The 20,907-nt window shown below is 39.5% G+C and overlaps 1 protein-coding gene across 21 annotated transcripts in view; it reads right to left on the reverse strand.

The window, feature by feature from the left end:
• Positions 1-20,907, reverse strand: part of KIF1A (kinesin family member 1A) — a 139,361-nt gene that overhangs the window by 68,246 nt on the left and 50,208 nt on the right. For 6 of the 21 annotated variants that reach the window (XM_060768078.2, XM_060768089.2, XM_060768072.2 and 3 more), the window contains exons 7-17: positions 20,002-20,113; positions 16,555-16,632; positions 16,104-16,169; positions 15,370-15,387; positions 14,679-14,754; positions 13,800-13,878; positions 12,874-13,016; positions 11,506-11,532; positions 6,359-6,492; positions 5,724-5,803; positions 4,246-4,321 (exon numbers count right to left, since the gene is read on the reverse strand). In XM_060768078.2, coding sequence (XP_060624061.2) covers positions 4,246-4,321; positions 5,724-5,803; positions 6,359-6,492; positions 11,506-11,532; positions 12,874-13,016; positions 13,800-13,878; positions 14,679-14,754; positions 15,370-15,387; positions 16,104-16,169; positions 16,555-16,632; positions 20,002-20,113 — 889 coding nt within the window. Of the gene's footprint in view, positions 1-4,245; positions 4,322-5,723; positions 5,804-6,358; positions 6,571-11,505; positions 11,533-12,873; positions 13,017-13,799; positions 13,879-14,678; positions 14,755-15,369; positions 15,388-16,103; positions 16,170-16,554; positions 16,633-20,001; positions 20,114-20,907 lie in introns of all 21 variants that reach the window. The other 15 variants (XM_060768070.2, XM_060768069.2, XM_060768068.2 and 12 more) reach the window with 3 other exon arrangements.

Here is a 20,907-nt window from a genome sequence, read left to right on the forward strand (position 1 = left end):
CATCATGTTTTTCAACAAATCAACAGAAAAATACACTGTAACGTTATGTAGTAATTACTGTATTTACAAATTTAGCGCCAAAACATCGCAATGTGGATCCGAGTGGGAGGCAGACTGCATTGCATAATACAGAACGTTGGATGAGCAAAGGTTGGATAAGTGAGACTCTACTGTATGTTGTTTTATTGTATAATCCTATGCACATTAACCTAGGATTTACTGAACAAAGTGACACTCTTCTATAGCTGCATCTACACTGTAAAATCAATATATGGCAGTTTGACATCACTTTAACTGTCATAGCTCAATGCTAAGGAATACTGGGCTCTGTAGTGTGATGAGGCACCAGCACCATTGACAGAGATGGTTAAAGAGGTTGTAAAACTACAACTTCCATGATTTCATACTATTGAGTTAAAGTGGTGTCAAACTGCATTATTCTAAAGTGGAGTAGATGCACCCTTATACCTGAGTAGGGAATCGAGCCCCAGGGGTCATAGTCCAATGCTCACACCATGCAACTATGCTGACTCTAGTAATCTCTTACCCCAGGATTTTCTTGTCTGGGGACATAGAAAGTAAGATGTTTCCTAACAGATGTCTTTTATTATGGCATAAGCCAAAATGGAATCGAGTCTGCTTTGTTAGATCAATTTCATTAGTGTATTGCAGTGGTTGATGTTTTTTCAAAATATCAGGTACCTTAGCCTATGTTGAGAAACTCAACCTATCAAGCACTGCTATATTGATTGAGTGGATCGAATGAAGCAGTCTGCACTCCATTTTGGCTTATGCCATAATAAAAGGCATTTGTTAAAAAATATACTTTTTATTGGAGTTACTTCCATTTCAGTTTATGTCTCGTTGCATTGTTTTAAATTGTTTTTTTAAGGAACAAAAGTAACAATCTCTTGTGTAAACAAAATATACAAGGTATGGCAATAGTATGATAGCTGGGACCCTACGCTACGCTACTTGAGCAATGCAGGCCTGAATTAGGGGAACACGAGTGCGAGTGAGGACACCAAGTGAGAGACGCAGCTGCAGTCATTGCATTGGAAAGAAGGATAAAAAGGAGAGGGAAAATACTGTTACATTACCTCACCCTTATCCTGTCCCTCCTGAGTTAAATTACTTCACTGCTATCCTGTCGCAGCTGTGTCTCTCACTTGCTCTGCTGTCTCTAGCACATGTTCCCTTCATTAATTCTGACCCACTTTGCACAACTAGCATAGGGTCCCAGCTATCATACTTTTGCCCAAGGTATTGACTTTCATGCATCAGGAAGCAAATCTGCAGTGCATATTCATAACCTAATTTAAAAGGAGTCACACTAATCTACATTCGAGTTTAAAACTTCAACATTATGTTGGGTTAAACGGCTAAAGAGCACTATTGGCAATCCCATTATTATGACACCAGTCTGAACACCATGCAAAGAATATTGCAAACTGTAAACTCATGCAAGAACTAGGAATCCACACCAAGCAAATAAGCACACCCAAGTGAAAAGAAGTATTAAATTGCTTCCGCAGATGTAGCCCTAGAGACAGTAGAACCTCCCATCTTCTCTTACAGGATATATGAAATGAAGTCAACAAATCTGAGTTCCCAGATGTGCTATTAGGTTCCTTCATGAAGCAGCTGCCAAGGCACCTGAAATGCAGCCACAGCTCATTGCTAAAGCCTGCTACGATGGAAAAGTACACTAGCTTTCCACAACCCATTTCTCTTTCTCTGCAAGCCAGCTGAGACCCATCTCAGCAGCTGTTTCTAGCCATCATTAGTGCTTGTTCACTCACAAAATCTAGTACAATGGTTCTCCAGATGTTTTGGCCTTCAACTCACAGAAATCTTAACAGCTGGTGAACTGGCTGAGATTTCTGGGAGTTGTAGACCTGGGGACCCACAGGTTGAGAACCACTGCTCTAGTAGGTGGGATGGCAGTCAGATTGCTACTCACAAGAAAGAATATGCTACTGTTCATTTTGATGCTGGCAAGAAAGCCAGCCAGCTACTATTGCAAGAAAAGTCACCACCAACATCTACCTGATTGATGGGGTGGAGAAAGAGCAACAGAATGAATTGTCGAAGGCTTTCATGGCCGGAATCGCTGGGTTGTTGTAAGTTTTTCGGACTGTCTGGCCATGTTCCAGAAGCATTGTCTTCTGACATTTCACCTGCATCTATGGCAGGCATCCTCAGAGGTTATGAGGTCTGTTGAAACTAGGAAAATGGGGTTTATATATCTGTGGAATGTCCAGGATGGGAGAAAGAACTCTTGTCTGCTGGAGCTAGGTGTGAATGTTGCAATTGGCCACCTTGATTAGCGTTTAATGGCCTAGCAGTTTCAAGGTGTGGCTTCTTACTGTCTGGGGAAATCCTTTGTTGAGAGGTGATTAGCTGTCCCTGATTGTTTCTTGTCTGGAGTTCCCCCATTTTTGAGTGTTGCTCTTTATTTACTGTTATAATTTTAGAGGTTTTTTTTAAAATACTGGTAGCCAGATTTTGTTCATTTTCACAGTTTCTTCTTTTCTGTTCAAATTGTCTACCTGCTTGTGGATTTCAGTTGCTTCTCTGTGTAGTCTAACATGGTATTTGTTAGAGTGGTCCAGCATTTTTGTGTTCTCAAATAATATGCTGTGTCCAGGTTGGTTCATCAAGTGCTCTGCTATGACTGACTTCTCTTGTCGAAGTAGTCTGCAGTGCCTTTCATGTCCCTTGATTTGTATTTGAGCACTGTGTTTAGTGATCCCTATGTAGACTTGTCCACAATTGCATGGTATATGATTGACTCCTGCAGAGCTACAGAATATTTCATCAGCAATAACTATTGGTCCAAAATAATACATCTTACCTTGTGGGAAGGCAGTAGACCAATATGTAGAACACATAACATGTATACAATAGATTCCAGTTCAATGCCTGGTGTCAAAGGTTAAGATTTGGAACATTTCTGAAACCCTGGAGAGATGCTGCCAGTCACAGCACAGATTGTGCTGAGCCACATTGGACCAATGGTTTAAGACATTTCGAAGCCCCAAACCTGGGCAACCGGAGCTGGTCTTGGAATCCAAGATTCATGCAATACTAGGTTCCTAAATATAATGTTTTAATCTCTAATCAACAGAATGTAACTTTAGGTCTTGGGTTTTTAACATATTTCCTATTTTAAAAGTCTGTATCAACATCATCCATTTTATTTTTAATCTCAACATATTGAGATTAAAAATATTTTTTATTTAATTTTTTATTTCCAGGCTATTCTACCATGTTTTGACTAATGACTGAATCATTGCTGAATAGGTGATTGTACTACTGTAATTGTGTATTTGCAGCATTATTCAGTCTTTAGTCAAAAGGCAGTGAATTGACTAAAATCATTTGATTGACAGTTCTGCTTGTAACTATGGAAACACATAAGAGCAGGCACCCAGTAGCAACTACTGCAGATAAGGTCTTTTATCCTGACCCTGAGCAAATAGCACCTGAGGGCTCTTCACTGAGAAGAGACAGTGTGACGCAGAACTCGCTAGATTGAGGAACCACGCAACCCCTTTACTTGAGACAGGATAGTTGAATAAGCAAGTTCATTACATCACTCTTTAAAATGCTCATGTTTATGTAAGTCAAAGAAAGCATGCTGAAGATCATTGTGTCATCCATCCTCTTGTGCTACTTATTGCAAAAGATCTAGGAAGCCAGCTCTTCCAAACAGAATTTTGAAAATTTTCTTAGGACAAGGTAGCACAAATGTGTCTAATGTCACAGGATAAGAGGTAGATTTTTAACAGGTACCACACAGATCACGCCAACAATACCCTTCAGACCAACCTTCTTGGGGGAATGCACCCCTACACTTTCCAGGAAAACTTCCTGGTGGTCAACTGGTAGTAGCTACATGACAAAAGATGGAAGAAAAACAACTAAATCATAAAATAAGCAATCACCATAACCCTGACAAACATATGAATAATTTATGGTTCCTACTAAGGATAATTGTTAATCTATAAATGGTAGCCTGTGGACAACAACCATGTGTGGTCTGCAGGTGACTCAAAGAGCATTCAGAGATAGATATGGCACCAACAAGCCAGCAATAAAATATCAGTGCAGTTTCAAAAAGAGAAGGGGATTCATGTATTCAAATGCTATCAAAAATGTAATGTACCAACAAAGTTAAAGATGGGAAGAACGTTTACACTGGTACATACTGTACATATAATCTGCTTCAAGATGTCCTACCTTCTTGGGAGAGAATACTCCTAGTGTACCACCATCTTCTCTCATGGCCACTCCCATTTCTGCCAGCAAAGCTTCCCTGGAAAACGTAAAAAGAGAAAAAAAATGAAATGTCTTTTGAGGCCTGGGCTTGTGATAAGAGAAGCAAGGATATTGAGAAAGACACAGCATATCATATGAAAATAGAACTGATGGCCATATATGTATATCTTTAAAAGCCAGGTATGTTAGAAGGAACCCCAAGAAATGGGGGCTGGGGGAATGTGTGGATGACGGATGGATATCTGGATACTGTGACGTGAGTGGGACAGTGGCAAATATTAATCCTGATAGCAGCTGCAAGGCAGTAGTGGCTGGGGGTTCTCATGTCAATGGAGCAGTGCATGCATTCCAGATTTTTGCCGGATTTACAAGAACTTTCTAAAATGCTGAACATACTAAAGAACAAGGTTCAGTGCCTTGGGAAGATGTTATAAAACCTGCATTAAGATCTGAATTGATCACCTAATTGATCTGGGAGCCATCAGCCATCACAAGTGGAAAGTACAAAAAGAACCAAAGTCACAATGGAAACAACTGCCAAACAAGAAAATGAATCTCTTGTCATGGCTTCCTACAGAACATATTACTAATTTTAGTTTTTATAGGAGATGGACTGGTAAACAAGGAACTTGCACCCCAACATCTAACAAAGATTTTCTATCTCATGTCCCATGTAAGGACCTCATCATACTTACTGGAATCAGCATCCTAGGATGCTTCCACACCCTCTTCAGGATGGAGCCCCACGCTGGCCATCACACAACATTATGTGACTTCCAGCAGAGGCTCTGTCCCCAACTATAATGGACAAAGCTTTGCTGAGAGTAAGCTGCGCACGGGGCGATGGATTCAGCCGGCTGCCTTTCTATTTTGTTGTGGAGGCCAGGCAAAGCAAGACACTTTGCCTAGCCTTTCTGATGAGGCTCTAAGAAAAAATAATTCTTAAGTGGTTGGTTCTTGTTGCCTCAACAATTCCCAGACTCTTGGATTCCCAAGCTTTCATGAAGCTACTATACAAACTCAAAAAGCTTTGAGTAATAACTTTTTTATATGGTGGCTTTAACAGGTAGCATACATCATTCATAATCACTGCATGCAGTGTTTACTTGTCACATTAACACAAGTTTGGTAGGCACATAACATCCTTTACATCAGTGGTTCTCAACTTGTGGGTCCCCAGGTGTTTTGGCCTACAACTCCCAGAAATCCAAGTCAGTTTACCAGCTGTTAGGATTTCTGAGAGTTGAAGGCCAGAAGATCTGGGGACCCACAGGTTGAGAACCATTACATGGTGCCAAACCACCTGAAGGCTGCTTTGTTAAGTTACAGAAGCGTTCTCTGCCAAAAGAATAAAATAAAATAGTAAAATGAAATGTTGCACCTAATGTAGACCTTTTTATTATGAACATACCCATCCAGACTCATTGTCGAGTTCCTACCTTTCCATCCGGATTGCTTCTGTTCTACGTAGCTTTTCCTCCCATGTTTCATTCAACTCAGCAATGATTTTCTCAGTTTCCTGAAGAGAATAATTAAACATTAGAATTTTATAGCCATCATTGGAGTGTACTAGAAACATTTTGACTGCAGTACATTTTGCAGAATTCATTATTTTCTAGGGCAGGAGCTAGCGACTTCAAGTGTCTATGATGTTATTGATTACAATGTTCATCTTCTGATTACTGATCAAGCTAGAAATGCCTGCCAGAAGTTACAGGCTAACATATGTGAGCTATCCTCTCAATAGTTGACTTGAGAGTCCTTCCCATAGATGTCTCTCAGGCACCATACTCCAAATGCATACTCATTCATTTATTGCAGTGGTTCTCAACCTGTGGGTCCCCAGATGTTTCAGCTTTCAATTTCCAGAAATCCTAACAGTTGGTAAACTGGCTGGAATTTCTGGGAGTTGTAGGCCAAAACACCCGGGGGCCCACAGGTAGAGAACCACTGATTTATAGGCAATACACCAGAGAGTAATAATGTTTTGTTATACCATGACCTTTTTCTGTCATGTTTTTTTCTCTCATTATCTCTGCAGTACAAATAATGGCATGCATGACCCTGCACTTACCTTCAATCTCTCAATGGCCTCTTCACTACCTGGAGCAAACATGATGCGCTCATGGAGACTGGCGACAGAAGCAGCTCGGCTGGACAATGCAGAAAGTGAGGAGGACGGGCTCATTCCTACCAAGGCATTGGTCACTGTGGAGAGATTGTCATGGCGTTGACTCATATCTGCCACTCTACGGTTATCATTATTGTTCTCAAAGTCGGAAATGTCTACGGGGGTTTAGGAGGGGAGAAAGAAGAAGGAAAGACACGAGACAAGAAGAAGGAAGGAGAAGATAGAGAAAAGAATTGCAGTTTGGAAATAGCAACATGATGCAATGAGGAGAAAGGTAGAAATTGAACAAAGAGATATGCAGACAATAATGTAGCTATTGCTGCTAGGGCAGGATCTTCACATCAGCTGGAGCATTCACACTACGCCTCATACAGCTTTTCTTAAGCACTGAAGCATCATTTGTTCTTTCCTGTGCCTTGGAGGAAACTCCTAGCACACTAAAGACCTAATCTACAATCATGCAACCCCAGTATCTCCATTTACATTCTTGGCAGGTGGCAGAGCAACTGCTGCCCATTCAAGCCATGAAGAAGGGAAAAAGAAGACTTGGAGAGCTTAGCATCATTCCATCTCAGAGTTGGCTTTTCAGAAGCTGCGAATGTTTTTAAATCCTGGTAGCTGCTCTGGGAATTTTATTCAAAGGTGAGGAAAAAAAACCCTTAAAACAAATAAAATCCTGGGGCCAAGGCAGAGTTCCACCTATGAACAGTTTATCACACTGGGCTTCCATGGCAATTGATGACTGGGAACAGCTAGAACTTGCCATCCAACTTTTGATGCTCCAGTATCAAGAAATTATCTTGAGGTCCTCTGAAACCTCTTCTCCATATTCCTTAGCTGAAGAACCTCAATACATAATAATTAGACAAAAACCCTTCTTTGTGATGACTCCCAATCTCTAGAATATCTCCTCCTGAAACAGGATGGCTTCACCAACATCTGGTGATTGGCTTTCAACCAAGCAATCACAAGAACCTTCCAGTGACAAAAGTGTATCCAAATCAGAGAATTGTTTCTCCCTTCTAGATACTGTGTTAATGCTCTAATGGAAGGCTGTGAATCAATGCTGCAAATGTTAAGACTATATAGTATGCATGAGGCAGTAACAAGATAAAATGGTGATGCTTCCCTAAACAGAAGCCAACTTGACTGGCAAGTCAATATCATTTTGATACTGGTGTCCAGATAGCATCCAAACCATGTCTGAGAGAGGAAGCTATTTCAAAAAAACTCATGGCAGGTTATGTGCAATGTACAGTTCCTTCCTGCAACAGAGGGGAAAGACTCGGGGATTAAGGATGGGAAAAAAGCAAGGAAAGTGGCCTGTTCCAGTTGTTTGGGGCTATTGCCTTATTCTGCCTAGTAACAGAGCTAGTAGTTTCAATACAACAAACAGAAGGTATAAGCCATTTACAACAGGTTATGAATGCATTACTTGTACTCATACAGTACTGGGTATGGCTGAGACAAGGATAATGGTGACACGAACTATTAGGAGAAGGCCCACATATGATGCTTAGAACATCCAGGCTCAAAGCCTCCACTGGGATTGCCTCCACAGATTCAATACTCTTGTTATTCTAGGTCTATGGGATCGGAACAGTTCAATCCCCACCATGTTTATTCATACCCACTGATTTCAACAGAACTTTTATGTCAATGAAATATTAAGATATCTGAACTTACTTTGAACTTTACATGAACTTCATGTAATTCTCTCACTGATATTAATAAAGACAAGTGTTCTTTCATTTTCTGGCTTTGTTGTTTAAAATATGTAACATGAATCAGAGATTGGAAACATTACTGTTTGCGTTACAACTTTGAAATGCACACACACCTGCCATGGCTACTTTTCATACTTTCTGGAAGATCCTCAAAGTCTAAAAAGGAACTTTTTCAACTTCTGCATGGAATCCTGATGGTGTAAACCAGTGGTTCTCAACCAGTGGGTCCCCAGATATTTTGGCCTTCAAGACCCAGAAAGCCTGACAGCTGGTAAACTGGCTGGGATTTCTGGGAGTCTGTGGGCAAAACACTTGAGGACCCACAGGTTGAGAACCACTGGTCTAAACAGATGCTACAACCCAATGCTAGAGGTTGGACTGGGTGGCCCTGGTGGTCTCTTCCAACTCTTATGATTTTATGATTGATCAATCACATTGTATTCTCCGCCATTTGGAACAAAAAAGAATGAGTGACACTAAATGTCCCAAAGGTCCATGACTTTTCATATTATGCACTTGTTCTATCAGTGCTAGTAATAAATATATTTAAAATCTGGATAGTACTAAAAACAAAGACCAGAAAAACTGAAGAGCAGCCCAGAATATTTTGGAGCGTATCAGGGGAATTCACACAAAGGTCAACTAATTCATATTTGTAACAACTATTTTTAATGTTGTGTATATTGTCCGTTAATAATCCATTAGTTTTATTTTTTAACATGTAAAGTTAAAATTGTTTTTAGCAGCAGTTTAATGGTTTAGAATTGTATTAGCACAGGATTAATGAGCATAACCATTTGAGTTTGGAAGCCATGCTTAACTTCCACTGCTGCCAAAGACTTGTTTGGGGGTATTCCTTGAAAAATAACAGAACACGACATATACTGCACCAAAATGCTGGGCATTTGGTAAAAACACATAGAGGAAAAGAAAAGGCAACAAGATGTTGTTTAGGAAATTCCTGTGGCATTTCTTTTTGGATGCTACTTCCTGACAAAGTATTTATTCTGCAATTGCCCTTTCTCATTCCCACAATTTTATGGGGAAAGGGGTTAAAAAATGCTATCTTGCATCTGAAGATCTCTCACATATATCCATGACTAACTTCATTTTTTTCCCTTACCACAGAAAGCAATAAAGGAGAGAAAGAGGACTAAGTTGACAGTGCTTTTTGCTTGGGAGCAGTGGGAGCCATCTATCAAAAATCACCCTTTGACATCAGATTAACACTGATGCTGATCTCTTTGATTTTTTTTAAAAAATCCTGTACACTGAAAATGTTGTCTTCTAAGATGGTGGCAAATGCTATTAATATTCTGTTTCTGAAACCCAAATTCCAGGGTGACCCTTCTTCTTGACATACATTGTCATTCTTTGACTGTGTATCACATGAACAATCAAATATTTCGAAGACATAAAAACTCCAGGGAAAGATCCTGAGAGCTTTATAAGATAGCACTTCTCTACTCTAGCTGCCCCTCTACATTTTTAAAGCCATAGGGCCAGGCATGAGCACTGGAGTCTTTTCTTTCCTCTGCGGCTAAATTATTCAACATCTATTTCAAGACTTGGCTGGAATCCAGCACAGCCCAAACAACCAGGCATGTCTCTTTATCCCTCACCATTACAAAACCTTCCATTGCATGCAGCTTTCTGAGAGTCCCCCGAGGACTAGAGAAGCCTTGTCTCAATTTTATCCATCACTCACTCTTACAAGTATTTTAGAGTCTGGAGAGGGCTGGGCTTTGGCCCCTGCAAGGTCTGAACAACAAAATATCGATTTGCTGCAGAGTATTGTTGGGTGGGTGGGTGGAGTTCAGTAGAAAGCTATCTCTGTGACTAAAGCTAAGATGGTAAATTAAACAGAGCATTACATATCCAAGAAAATATAAGGTAAACGGAGACATTAATTAATCTGAGTTGTGCAGGAACTGATAAGATTCCATATCAATAACTCTAAAATACATTTAAGAAAATGGAGAGTCCTTGGTGTTTACTAGGATTTGGTTCCAGCCCCACTCCCCTCCAAACAAATCTGTGGATGCTAGGATGGTATAGGAAAATGTAATCAGTTCTATAAAATAGCAAAATGAAGGTTTATTCTTTGTATATGTATGTATGTGTTTGTGTGTGTGTGTGTGTATTTCAAACCATGGGTGGTGAAATCCATGGCTGCAGAATCCGTGGAAGGCCAAATCTATTATTAAGCATAATATGGCCAACCGTCTGTAGATTGAGGGTGAGCACAACATGTGCAATTGAGATGGGTAAGGCAGGTGCACATGGCTTTTTGGAATTCTGAGGATAGGTAATACCAGAGAACTGGATGTGTTAAAAATAATGTCCTCAACCTAGTACCTCCCAGCACCCCAGTTGTGCTGTTTTGATACTCTCAGAATGCACCAGCCAGGCACACTGAGTGTTGTAGTCAAAAGTCTTTGGAGGGCAACAATTTAGAGAAGGTTCCATTATAGCATACTGTCCTAGTCTTGAAAATCTCAGTACACTTGCTGTGTTTGCAATTGATGCTTTTATCAGAGCATAGGCGGTACTGCTCACAAACAAGGCACAGGCTACAGGGTTTCCTAGCATGCTAGCAAAAGCCAGGTTCAAGTTGTCAAGCCCTAACTGCAGATGGGCTACTCCAGCAGCATCCCTAACTGGTACAATTACATGACAAAAAAAGGCCAAAGAGGATCAGTGACACCCATGGCCTGAAGCAGATATTTTAATGCTTCTGAATAGGCTGTTTCCTGTCTCCCACCTATGCGTATTAATTGCTCCTAGCCCCAGCAGAAGCAGCAGCAGCAACAAGCAGCAGGAAACAGTTACAGCATAGAGAAATGAAATTTCAAGACTATTAGTCCTGAACTGCAAAAATTATTTAGTCTATGGATGAATGTGTCAATCAAGGGCAAACAACTTATGGTGGACTAAATGGCCCTCCACACCTCCGCACTCTCAAATATAGAATTTGTACCCATTCACAAAGAAGGATGGGCTTTGTTGCTTCACACTCAAGCCTTTTCATGGGCAAAACTGCCATGTTTGAGGAATAAAGATTCAACAAACCAATTGTTCATTTCTGCCCTGGAATCAGTGAGTGCAGAGGCAGTTCACATTCAAAACAATTGTTATATTCTAATTTTTCTGGGTTTTGTCCCACTCTTAGCATTTTTGTAGAGAATAACTCAAGATCTGTTCTGGGTAACTATGGAAGCTGAAGTTTTCCCTTCAGCCTTGCTGAACTGTGCAAAGACAACAAAGAGTCCATTTCTCATGCTGTACATGTGTTCCTTTGCTATGACTGAGTCTGCCATAAGCAGTGAAGCACACAGAATACCAGCAATGGGGAATACACACATTTAGGTCCTCCTGGAACGGGATTAGCTAAGAGAGACAGGAGAAGGAGTGGAGGGAAGACAAAGAAAACAAAAGTAGGTTCATCTCACAGAATTCAAGAATCGACACCTGAGGGCTTTTCCCGATATCCAGAATCCCTGAGCTTTATTGCCAGTGTTTTATTATATCCCAGTTTGTCTACTTCAGAGTTGGTTTCATTGGGCTGGTTTCATTGGGACAAGAGGGATAGCTGTCGCTGGAAGACTTTTTGTCACTTCAATTTTAAGGGGGGAAAGTGTGCATTGTATGACAAAGAATGATCACACAACCTGGCAGCACATATGCAGAGGGAGGCAAGAGAAAATAAAAAAGGGTTGAAAAAATGATTGAGAGAACTGGGAAAGAGCAGCTGTGAAAGCTTTTGTTGAAGACACAACCAGGATTCAATAAGGAACTATGCCACTTACACAGTTATCTTCCCCACAGAATCCACTTTCACAATGGTTGTCCTAGATGGGTTTACATCATACAATGTAAAGCCCCAATTCATATCTCCCTAGCAAGAAAACATTGTGGGTTGAGTGTTGAGGGCAAAAATAAATACACAAATATGTCCCACAACAGATGCTATGCTTGAGAGGGAGGATAAATTTGGATCTCCTGTAGCGACTGAGCAAGAACAGCTCATTTATTGTGCATTTATTGACTAGAAAGACCATTAGTTGCATATCCTTCAAGTCAAACAATCCCCAACTCATTCATAGCAAGTGAGGAAAGTTCACGCTGGGATATAATATAGTAAAAAAAGTATCCAGGTCAGATATCAGGACAACTATAATAGTCTTGCAATCTTACTACCCGATATGTAAACAGCTTACTATCAACAAGGAGATGTTGACAGCAATGTCAAGGACTAGAGATGCAAATAAAGATGATGGTTTTGTGGAATCATTAGGAGCTAATAAGGAGAGAAAGGGTGGAGTTAAGAGTTTATGGTACCTTAGGGTTATTTGCTTTATTACCGTGGCACTAGCAGCAATTGACTGTGCCAATATGATGAGCTCCTTATGAGCAGCATAACCTCCACACCTTGGATGGGCAATATCAACATGTGACTGCAAACCTTTGACATGAACACCTGTAGAATTATTACATAAATGTTGTGTAGTAACAGGGCCAACTTCAAACCACGTGAACACATGTAAACTGGGTTTCTCATGATTATACCAAGTGATCTGGCACTTCAAATCTCCCCCTTATCATCTTGTAGAAGACAACTAGATGAGAGGTGGGACATCATACAGGAAAGATGGATCTCTTACTACTCAAAAGAACAAGAATATGCAAATAGTCTCTCAATCCAGTTCAATGGATAGGAAGTCAACATACTGTCAATAATGTCTCCCAGACCCTGGGCATACAGCAGGTCTCTCAGACGAGCCACTTCATCCTTCAGTTCCCTGATCAGTTTGTTGTTAGGATCCTCATTAATGACAGCATTGCACCTGATCTGCTTAGCACGGTCAGCATACCTGTAGATGCAAGATGAAGTTCAGGTAAAGTAAGGCCTACTGTAAATGCCATATGGCGTGCATACAAAACAGTGAAGAGATGAGCTCCATTGGTTATTGTTGATGATATTTCTGAGGAACCTCTAAATATGGCCATTTTAATTGCTGAATGAGGAGGTGAGAACATTTTCATCTATGTTTTCATTCCTGTTATGTAAAGACAAGCTAACGAAAGATCAGTGAAATCCCTGAGGACAAGGCAATTCAAAGAGATTATTAGGCTTCACGCTATTTCTACAACAGCTCATAAGCTATTGACAAGAGATATTGATAAGATGTTATTCATAGGAAGCAGCTCAACCATGGTATCACTGCAATGAATGTGAGAGACATTACTTCTATAATAAACTCAAAAGTCATGTAAAAGCTTTACCTGTCTAATATTTTCTCCCTAATCACCCCCACATGTATTGGTGTATTAAGAGGATTCAGCCAATCCTCCTGTGATAGTGAAATTACTGTGAATTAAATTAATGATCAGATGGGTAATTGTTTAACATAATCTCAGTTCTTTGTGAGCAAAGCATATAAAATATTTAATGCATGAATAGTCACTACAGCTCACACTTCCAAATGTGAATGGTGCAGTTGTACCTATTTCTCCTAACTAATTAGACAAACTCTAGTTTACTCAATATCCAAGCATTTCTGTACACTCAGAATATATTGATAAAGAAAGCAAAATTGTACAGGAAAAGCTCGCTCATTCACCACACACACTGCTGTGTGAGAAATAACTCTTACCTTAATGTGCTCAGGGTCTCATCATAATTGATATCAGCAGGGCTAAGGGCAGCAACCATGGCAGTCCTAGAGTTACCACCTGCACAAAAAACGCACCATCACCCATAGAAACAAATTCAGAGATCTAATCATTTTCAGATTGTATTTATAATGTTCAAAAGGCTGGTTCTCACATGGAAGCAGGATGAAATCATTGCTTTGAGCCACATATTGAGCAGAATGGTGAATCAAGTCCCTCCTGTTTATGACCTGCAGCATTGTCTGCCCCCACTTCCAATGGCTAGATTTCCCTGATTGAGTGAAGCAGATACTGCTGGCCTCTGGGGCTCTTCAGAACATGTCAGAGTTAAAACCTCACTCTGAGGAAGACCTTAAGTGGTTTAGGTGCTATTTTAAAAAAACAAGAAATGGCTTTACAGGCCCCAATAGTTGTTGTAGGGTCTTGTTATGATAAGCTTCAATGTTTACTATTACACCACAATCTGCCAGTCATCCAAACACTGAGTGACAGTAAATAGGATGCTAGCATATAGCATGTATGTTTCAATTATAGAAGGAACAGTGACATAACAGACAGATATTAATACATATGCGTGTGTGTGTGAATTAGGAGAGCCTAGAAGACACTTGTTTATTTTATCTTGTTGCTTTATGTATTTTATTGTGATGTAATTTTTTGTTGTTTTGTATTTCATTTTGTTGTATGTAATTTCAGGGTTGGCCTCATGTTAGCCGCCCCGAGTCCCCTTTGAGGAGATGGTGGTGGGGTATAAATAATAATAATAATAATAATAATAATAATAATAATAATTGTTTATACCCTGCCACCATCTCCTATTATTATTGTTATTATAGATAGCCTTTAGGATTAATAAGTACCAAGATTTTCTCGAAGGAGCCAGGTAAGTACAGAGTCCCGGTATGGAATGAAGTCTGTCTTTTTCTTCTTCTTGTTCTAGGAGAAGGAAAACAACTAAGAATGACTGAGGCCTCTGATATCTGTAGACAATGGTTATGTTTAATCAGGGAAGAAAATGAACACATATAGCTAATCCCCATTGTGTACAGTTTGTCAAGCTGAGTATGAAAAAACCCTGCAGATGTTCCCCTTAATAACTTTCATTAAGATACAAACATTTAAAATGTTATATGTAACATTTAAAAATTGACTATTGATCCATTTTGGGGGTCTCAATGAAAAATAGACTGCCATGATGGTGATGATGATCACAATGATTGAAATATCCTGGTTGCTACCAGATTTTTGGTCTAAATAAGAGTTATCAGCGTTGTCACTTCTCAGGAAATGCAGCTCAGCCTTGAAGCAAGAAGATGTTTTGGGCGATGTGGTAAATCTTAGGTCTTATATATTTACTGTGATTTCAGTAGAAATCCATCTTGTACTTACAAACTAGATAACACAATATAGCACAATACAATTGATAACACAATACAATTGATAAATATATTCTGCATTTATTTATACCCCCCATAAACCGTTTTGAAAGTGATTTTTTTTCAAAATTAAATTATTACAACCAATTGTCATAGTTTAGAAGTGAGCATTTACCTTATTTGGTCCTGAATCCTGAAAGGAAATCAAAGATATTGATTACAACGGAATAATAATGCATGGTCAAAACAGAATATAAGAAAATTAGTGGACATTAAAATTTAAAAATGAGACACTCTTCTAGTCCAAATATAATTCCAAATCTCTAGTATTTTGCGGGATAAAAAAGTTTGATGTGGCATTCAATCACAGAGCAGAAAATCTCAACTGCACCAAACAATTGGAAGAGACACGTGTACATTGATGGAACAGAACAAACCCTCATGTTCCTTGCATGAAGGACAAATATGACAGATAAATGATAGACAGATAGTTCAAGGCTGCCATCCTTAATCTTAGGGGACTTAATGACAACCAGCAGATTTTGTGAACCACCTCTCCTGAATCCAAAACATATAGAAAATGGAAACTAATAACTGTGTGTGTGTGTGTGAGTATGTATGTGTGTGTGTGTGTATGTGTGTGTGTGTGTGTGTGTGTGTGTGTGTGTATATATATATTCCATTAGCTAAATACAGGATGTGAACACCACACGGCATATTTTGATTAATAGCGGCTCTGCGGCTTGGAGTTTGCAGTGAAAGCAAACGCTTAACCAGCAACTTTTCTAGACATCAAATGGCTGAGCAGCCACCCAAGTGAAGCATTTCAGAGACTGTATTGGGAGATGAAACCTGCACAGCATTTCTAAGGAAAATGCCCTCACCCACTCATATCAACAGAAATCTTACCATTTCAGCAAGAGCAGAAATCACCTTCCCCAGGGTGGTTAGTGATTTATTGATGTTTGCACCTTCCTATGATGAAAAAAAAAACCAATTTCAGTCTGAATGAATACATTCTCTACACAGAATTTGCACAAAAACATATGCTAATTCTTGGAGACACAACTTCTATTTTAATTTCTATATACATGTGCATCTCAACTCAGAATCTATGAGGAATGCCAAAATGAAATAGCATTAAATAGCTAGGCAAAACAAGAACTGGCTATAGAGAGAACTGTAAAGAATTATGTGCAAATTATTATGAACAGGAAAAGGACTAGCAGTCATTACAGATGCTACTTCTTATCCTTCAATTGAATGACAGGGAGAAGTCTCTGATAGGTCATCTTATGTGGGCAGCAGAGCTCCCATCATCCACTCCTGTTACCTAGTTTCCTCTGGAAGTTTCCCTTACCTTAAGTCGTGTGCCTTTTGCTCCTGTGGAGTCAGCTCGTTCACTCCCTGCAAGATCGACCAAGCTGATTTTGCTGACCTGAAAATAGAAAATATATTACCTATCATGTTTCTCATCAAATCTTTTTAGAGGAAAAGAAAGACTGTCAGCTATATAGACATTAGGAGACAAGTAACAATTTCAAAATAGTCTTCTTTCTTCTGATTATTAACTAGTTCAGAAAGTAAAGAAGATATCTCTGGTGTGCTTCTAAGGCATGGTCTAAATATTTAGCATGTAGCAAACTTCCTGATGCTAAGTAATGCTGAATCTGATTTGTTTTTAAAAAGTCAACTGTAATAAATAGTATGATCGCACGAAAAATCTGAGGACACCTCCAGTTTTGAAGCCCATACCAAGAAATCATAATCCAAAATGAATATGCATCTGCATGCTGGCTTCAAAGAAACGCCCCATCTCTCCCACCTTATCCATGCCTAGCATTATTTTTAACTTTAATTACATTTGTCCCATCCATAGATTTTAATTGTGTGTTGTATTACTGTCATTGTATATTGCTTTTTTTGTTTATGAGTTTTATTTAATTGTTTTACTGTTGTTGTCATTGCTTGTATTGATATATTGTGAGCTTGGCCTCATGTAAGCCGCACCGAGTCCCTTGGGGAGATGGTAGCGGGGTATAAATAAAGATTATTATTATTATTATTATTATTATTATTATTATTATTATTATGTTAGGCAATTAAGTAATGCTGAATCTGATCATTGCTTGGATATAAGACTATTTGATAAGCTATTCGTTGCATGGAAGGAGGGCTGGGATAAATAAAATACTATATGACTGTAATTAATATATTTATGATGATAAATGATTTAATTGCAATGATGCATGCAAAGTCAATGGTTTGGCAAAAAAGGGTTTTTTTATCTGAAGGTCTTTTCCCCCCAGTTCTTCCTTGGCATGAATTTGCAAGAGCCAAGTAGGTCAGAAGTGTTCAACATAAAAACCAGAATGAAATCCCTTAACATGCTCCAGTTATCATATTAAAAATGTACAAGCTCAATGGCAGGTTGCACTAAGAAGTAGTTTCTGTATTTTCTACTCTCTCTCCCACCCACCCTCACAAAAATACTTTTTAACCCAGGAAAACCTTCTCAAAAGTTAGGGGTTGTCTTATACACTGGAATTGTATGAATTGTATTTTAATGTATTTTATATTGATGATGTATACTGTTTTTTTCTCATTGTATTGAATCTTATGTTGTTAGCCGGCCTGAGTCCCTCCTCGGAGGTCGAGAAGACTGGGTTATAAAAACTCTAAATAAATAAATAAATAAATAAATAAATAAATAATGTCATCTTACAGGGCGGGTGATGAAACTTCAGAGCTGGACTGGAGAATCTGCAGTTGTTGCATATGGTGGGGGGAGCTAAAAAATGGCCGTGGCCACATCCCTGCTGTATGCGGCGACCGTATGAAAGCAGCAAGGGTGGCGCTGTACAAGTATGGTAGAAGATAATCCACTCACCAGGATTCATGGAAAAAAGTGACTTAACACAGTCCTGATGATGAGGTGAGGGGGCGCCTCACCAAGAAGGTATAAGTGAAGGGCGGAGAAAGCTGCAGGCGTCCGGGACGCCCACGGTATGGAAAAAAGAGATAGAGCGGTGCTATGCCCAGAAAAACATGCCTCTTTTCCTCATCTGCCCACCCTTGTATCCTATTACCGTATCTCCTTCTCTGCTTCTCAGATCTTACTCCAGAGTGAAGCAGCGCATGTGCGAGATCTGAGAGGCATGAAGGAGGTATGGTAACAGGAAAATTACCATACTGAAATCAAATCTGATGTTTTTTAAAAATGTTATTTGGTGTGCGTTGGAAGAGGGGTAGTATACAGCGAGTACATCCCAAACTCTATATTTTAACTGGAAAAGTTGGAGGTCGTCTTATATGCCCAATCATCTTATACGCCGGAAAATACGGGTACTTTATTTGTAAAACTTGCCAATATTATTCCTCTCAAGGAGGAAATTTAATAAAATGTAAAATAATACAACTAGGAAACTGCAATATTGCAATATTGAGGTTGCTTACACCATTGAGCCAGTATTGGGACCAGTCCACAGGATTCTGTATACAGATAATCCAAATCTGTTCAAGATGGCTACTAAACATCATGGTTAACATCTTTTTGAAAAAAAAATTTTGGACTGCAGTTCTCAGGGCCCTTTCAGGCAGGCCCTATATCCCAGGATCTGATCCCAGGCTTTCTGCTTTAAACTGAATTATATGAATCTGCACTGCCATATAATCTGGGATAAACAGAAAACCTGGGATAAGATCCTGGAATATAGGGCCTGTCTGCAAGGGCCCTCAGAATCTTCTCACCAACATGAAATTTACCAAGATCTTTGATGACTGTGACACTAACCTGTCAGAGGCGATGGCCACTAAATACCAATGGCTGGGGCGGGAACAGAAGGAGAGGACTATTGTTTCCATGCCTTTCTTGTAGGCTTATAAAAGGTACCTGTTCGATCACTCTACATATCTATCCAGATTATTTTTACATTATGAAGTTTTAAAATATGTTTCAATATGTATGGGTATTATATGTTCTTTTAAACTGATGTTATGTGTTTTATCTAATTTGTGTGATTTTAATTAACATTACATGTCATACTTTAACCCATTGTTGTTTCCATCACTTTCCATCAGAAGGAAAGTAAAAACCTGGCTCTGGGGTCAAGCCTTTGGAGAGAAACTATAGTGCAATAATAACTACGAAATATGTGCAATGATGATTGGATTATAATGATTATATATAATGATGTGCATTTTAACTCTATAATTTAAAATTTTAACTTAAATGTATTCAATTGTCTGTTGTCTAAGGCATCAAATAGTTGCCATATGTAAAGCTGCCTTGAGTCCCTTTCTGGGTAGAGAAAGGCAGGATATAAATAGAGCAAATAAATAAATAAATAAAATTTGATCTATGAAAAGACATGGGTAAGGAATTATAATGTTTTCTAGTGGCCACTTCTAATATTTTCCATAATACTTAAACTGTCTTGAGCGTCATCAGATGTACAAAGCTCTTCCTCTCTATATTTATTCCTTTTGTATCCAACTCTCTTTGATAAATGCCAAAGCCCAATATAATAATAAAAGAGACTACAGATCTGTACAGATGATTGCAGAATAACTACAAGTAGGTTCATCATCAAAGTAATCCCTGAATCTATCTCTTCTGTTCATTTCCTGAAAAATGATGCAGCTTCTCCCTCATTTTAATGAATCAGAACATTCAGCTATTTGTCTAGTTGAGGTCAGAAGCTGAGTCATAGTTGGGCTGTTGTAAGAAATGATGTGGCATCAGGTTGTACCCTCTCACTCCCCACTGGGACTCCTGACAACGTCTGATGCCATGTTTCCTACCCACCTTCTCAGTGGTAATGTCAGTCTCAGCATCATGCCGCTTCTGAGTGAAGATGATATTGAAGACAGCATGGGAGCGGCTGCTGGTTTCATTCATATTGGTGGCAGCCACTGTCCTGTTGTAGAAAATAAATAGCAGCAAAATGAACATTTCTACCTTTTTAAAAATCCAGGATCAAGACTCTTTATCACAGTGGTTCTCAACCTGTGGGCCACGGCTCAGCAGTATCAGCAACTAGAGCTAATGTGGTCTGTTGTTGTTCATTCAGTCAGTCGTTTCCGACTCTTCGTGACCTCATGGACCAGCCCACGCCAGAGCTCCCTGTCGGTCGTCACCACCCCCAGCTCCTTCAAGGTCAATCCAGTCACTTCAAGGATGCCATCCATCCATCTTGCACTTGGTCGGCCCCTCTTCCTTTTTCCTTCCATTTTCCCCAGCATAATTGTCTTCTCTAAGCTTTCCTTTCTCCTCATTATGTGGCCAAAATACTTCATCTTGGCCTCTATTATCCTTCCCTCCAATGAACAGTTGGGCTTTGTGGTCTATCCAATGCAATTTTCTGAATCAGCACCCAAATAACCAAACCAAATCTAAAGCTGACCAAAAACTGATTTGTAACCTTTTTGGTACTAATGTTGGAGAGTAGTCTATGGTCAAAGTGGTCCCTGTTCAAGTAGTCCCCGTCAAAGTGGTCCCTGTTCAGGTGGTCCCTGATCAAAGTGGACCCTGGTCAAGTGGTCACTGATCAAGTGATCCCTGGTCAAAGTGGGCCCCGGTCAGGTAGTTCCTGGTAAAGTGGTCACTGATAAAGTGGTCCCTGGTGAAAATGGTCCCTGGTCAATTGGGCCCTGGTCAAAAAAAAGTTGGGAACCACTACCTTATCACAAAGAGAAACAAAAATAGTTGGTG

Source organism: Anolis sagrei, chromosome 3 (assembly GCF_037176765.1).
Source record: "Anolis sagrei isolate rAnoSag1 chromosome 3, rAnoSag1.mat, whole genome shotgun sequence".
Classification (NCBI taxonomy): Eukaryota; Metazoa; Chordata; class Lepidosauria; order Squamata; family Dactyloidae; genus Anolis; species Anolis sagrei.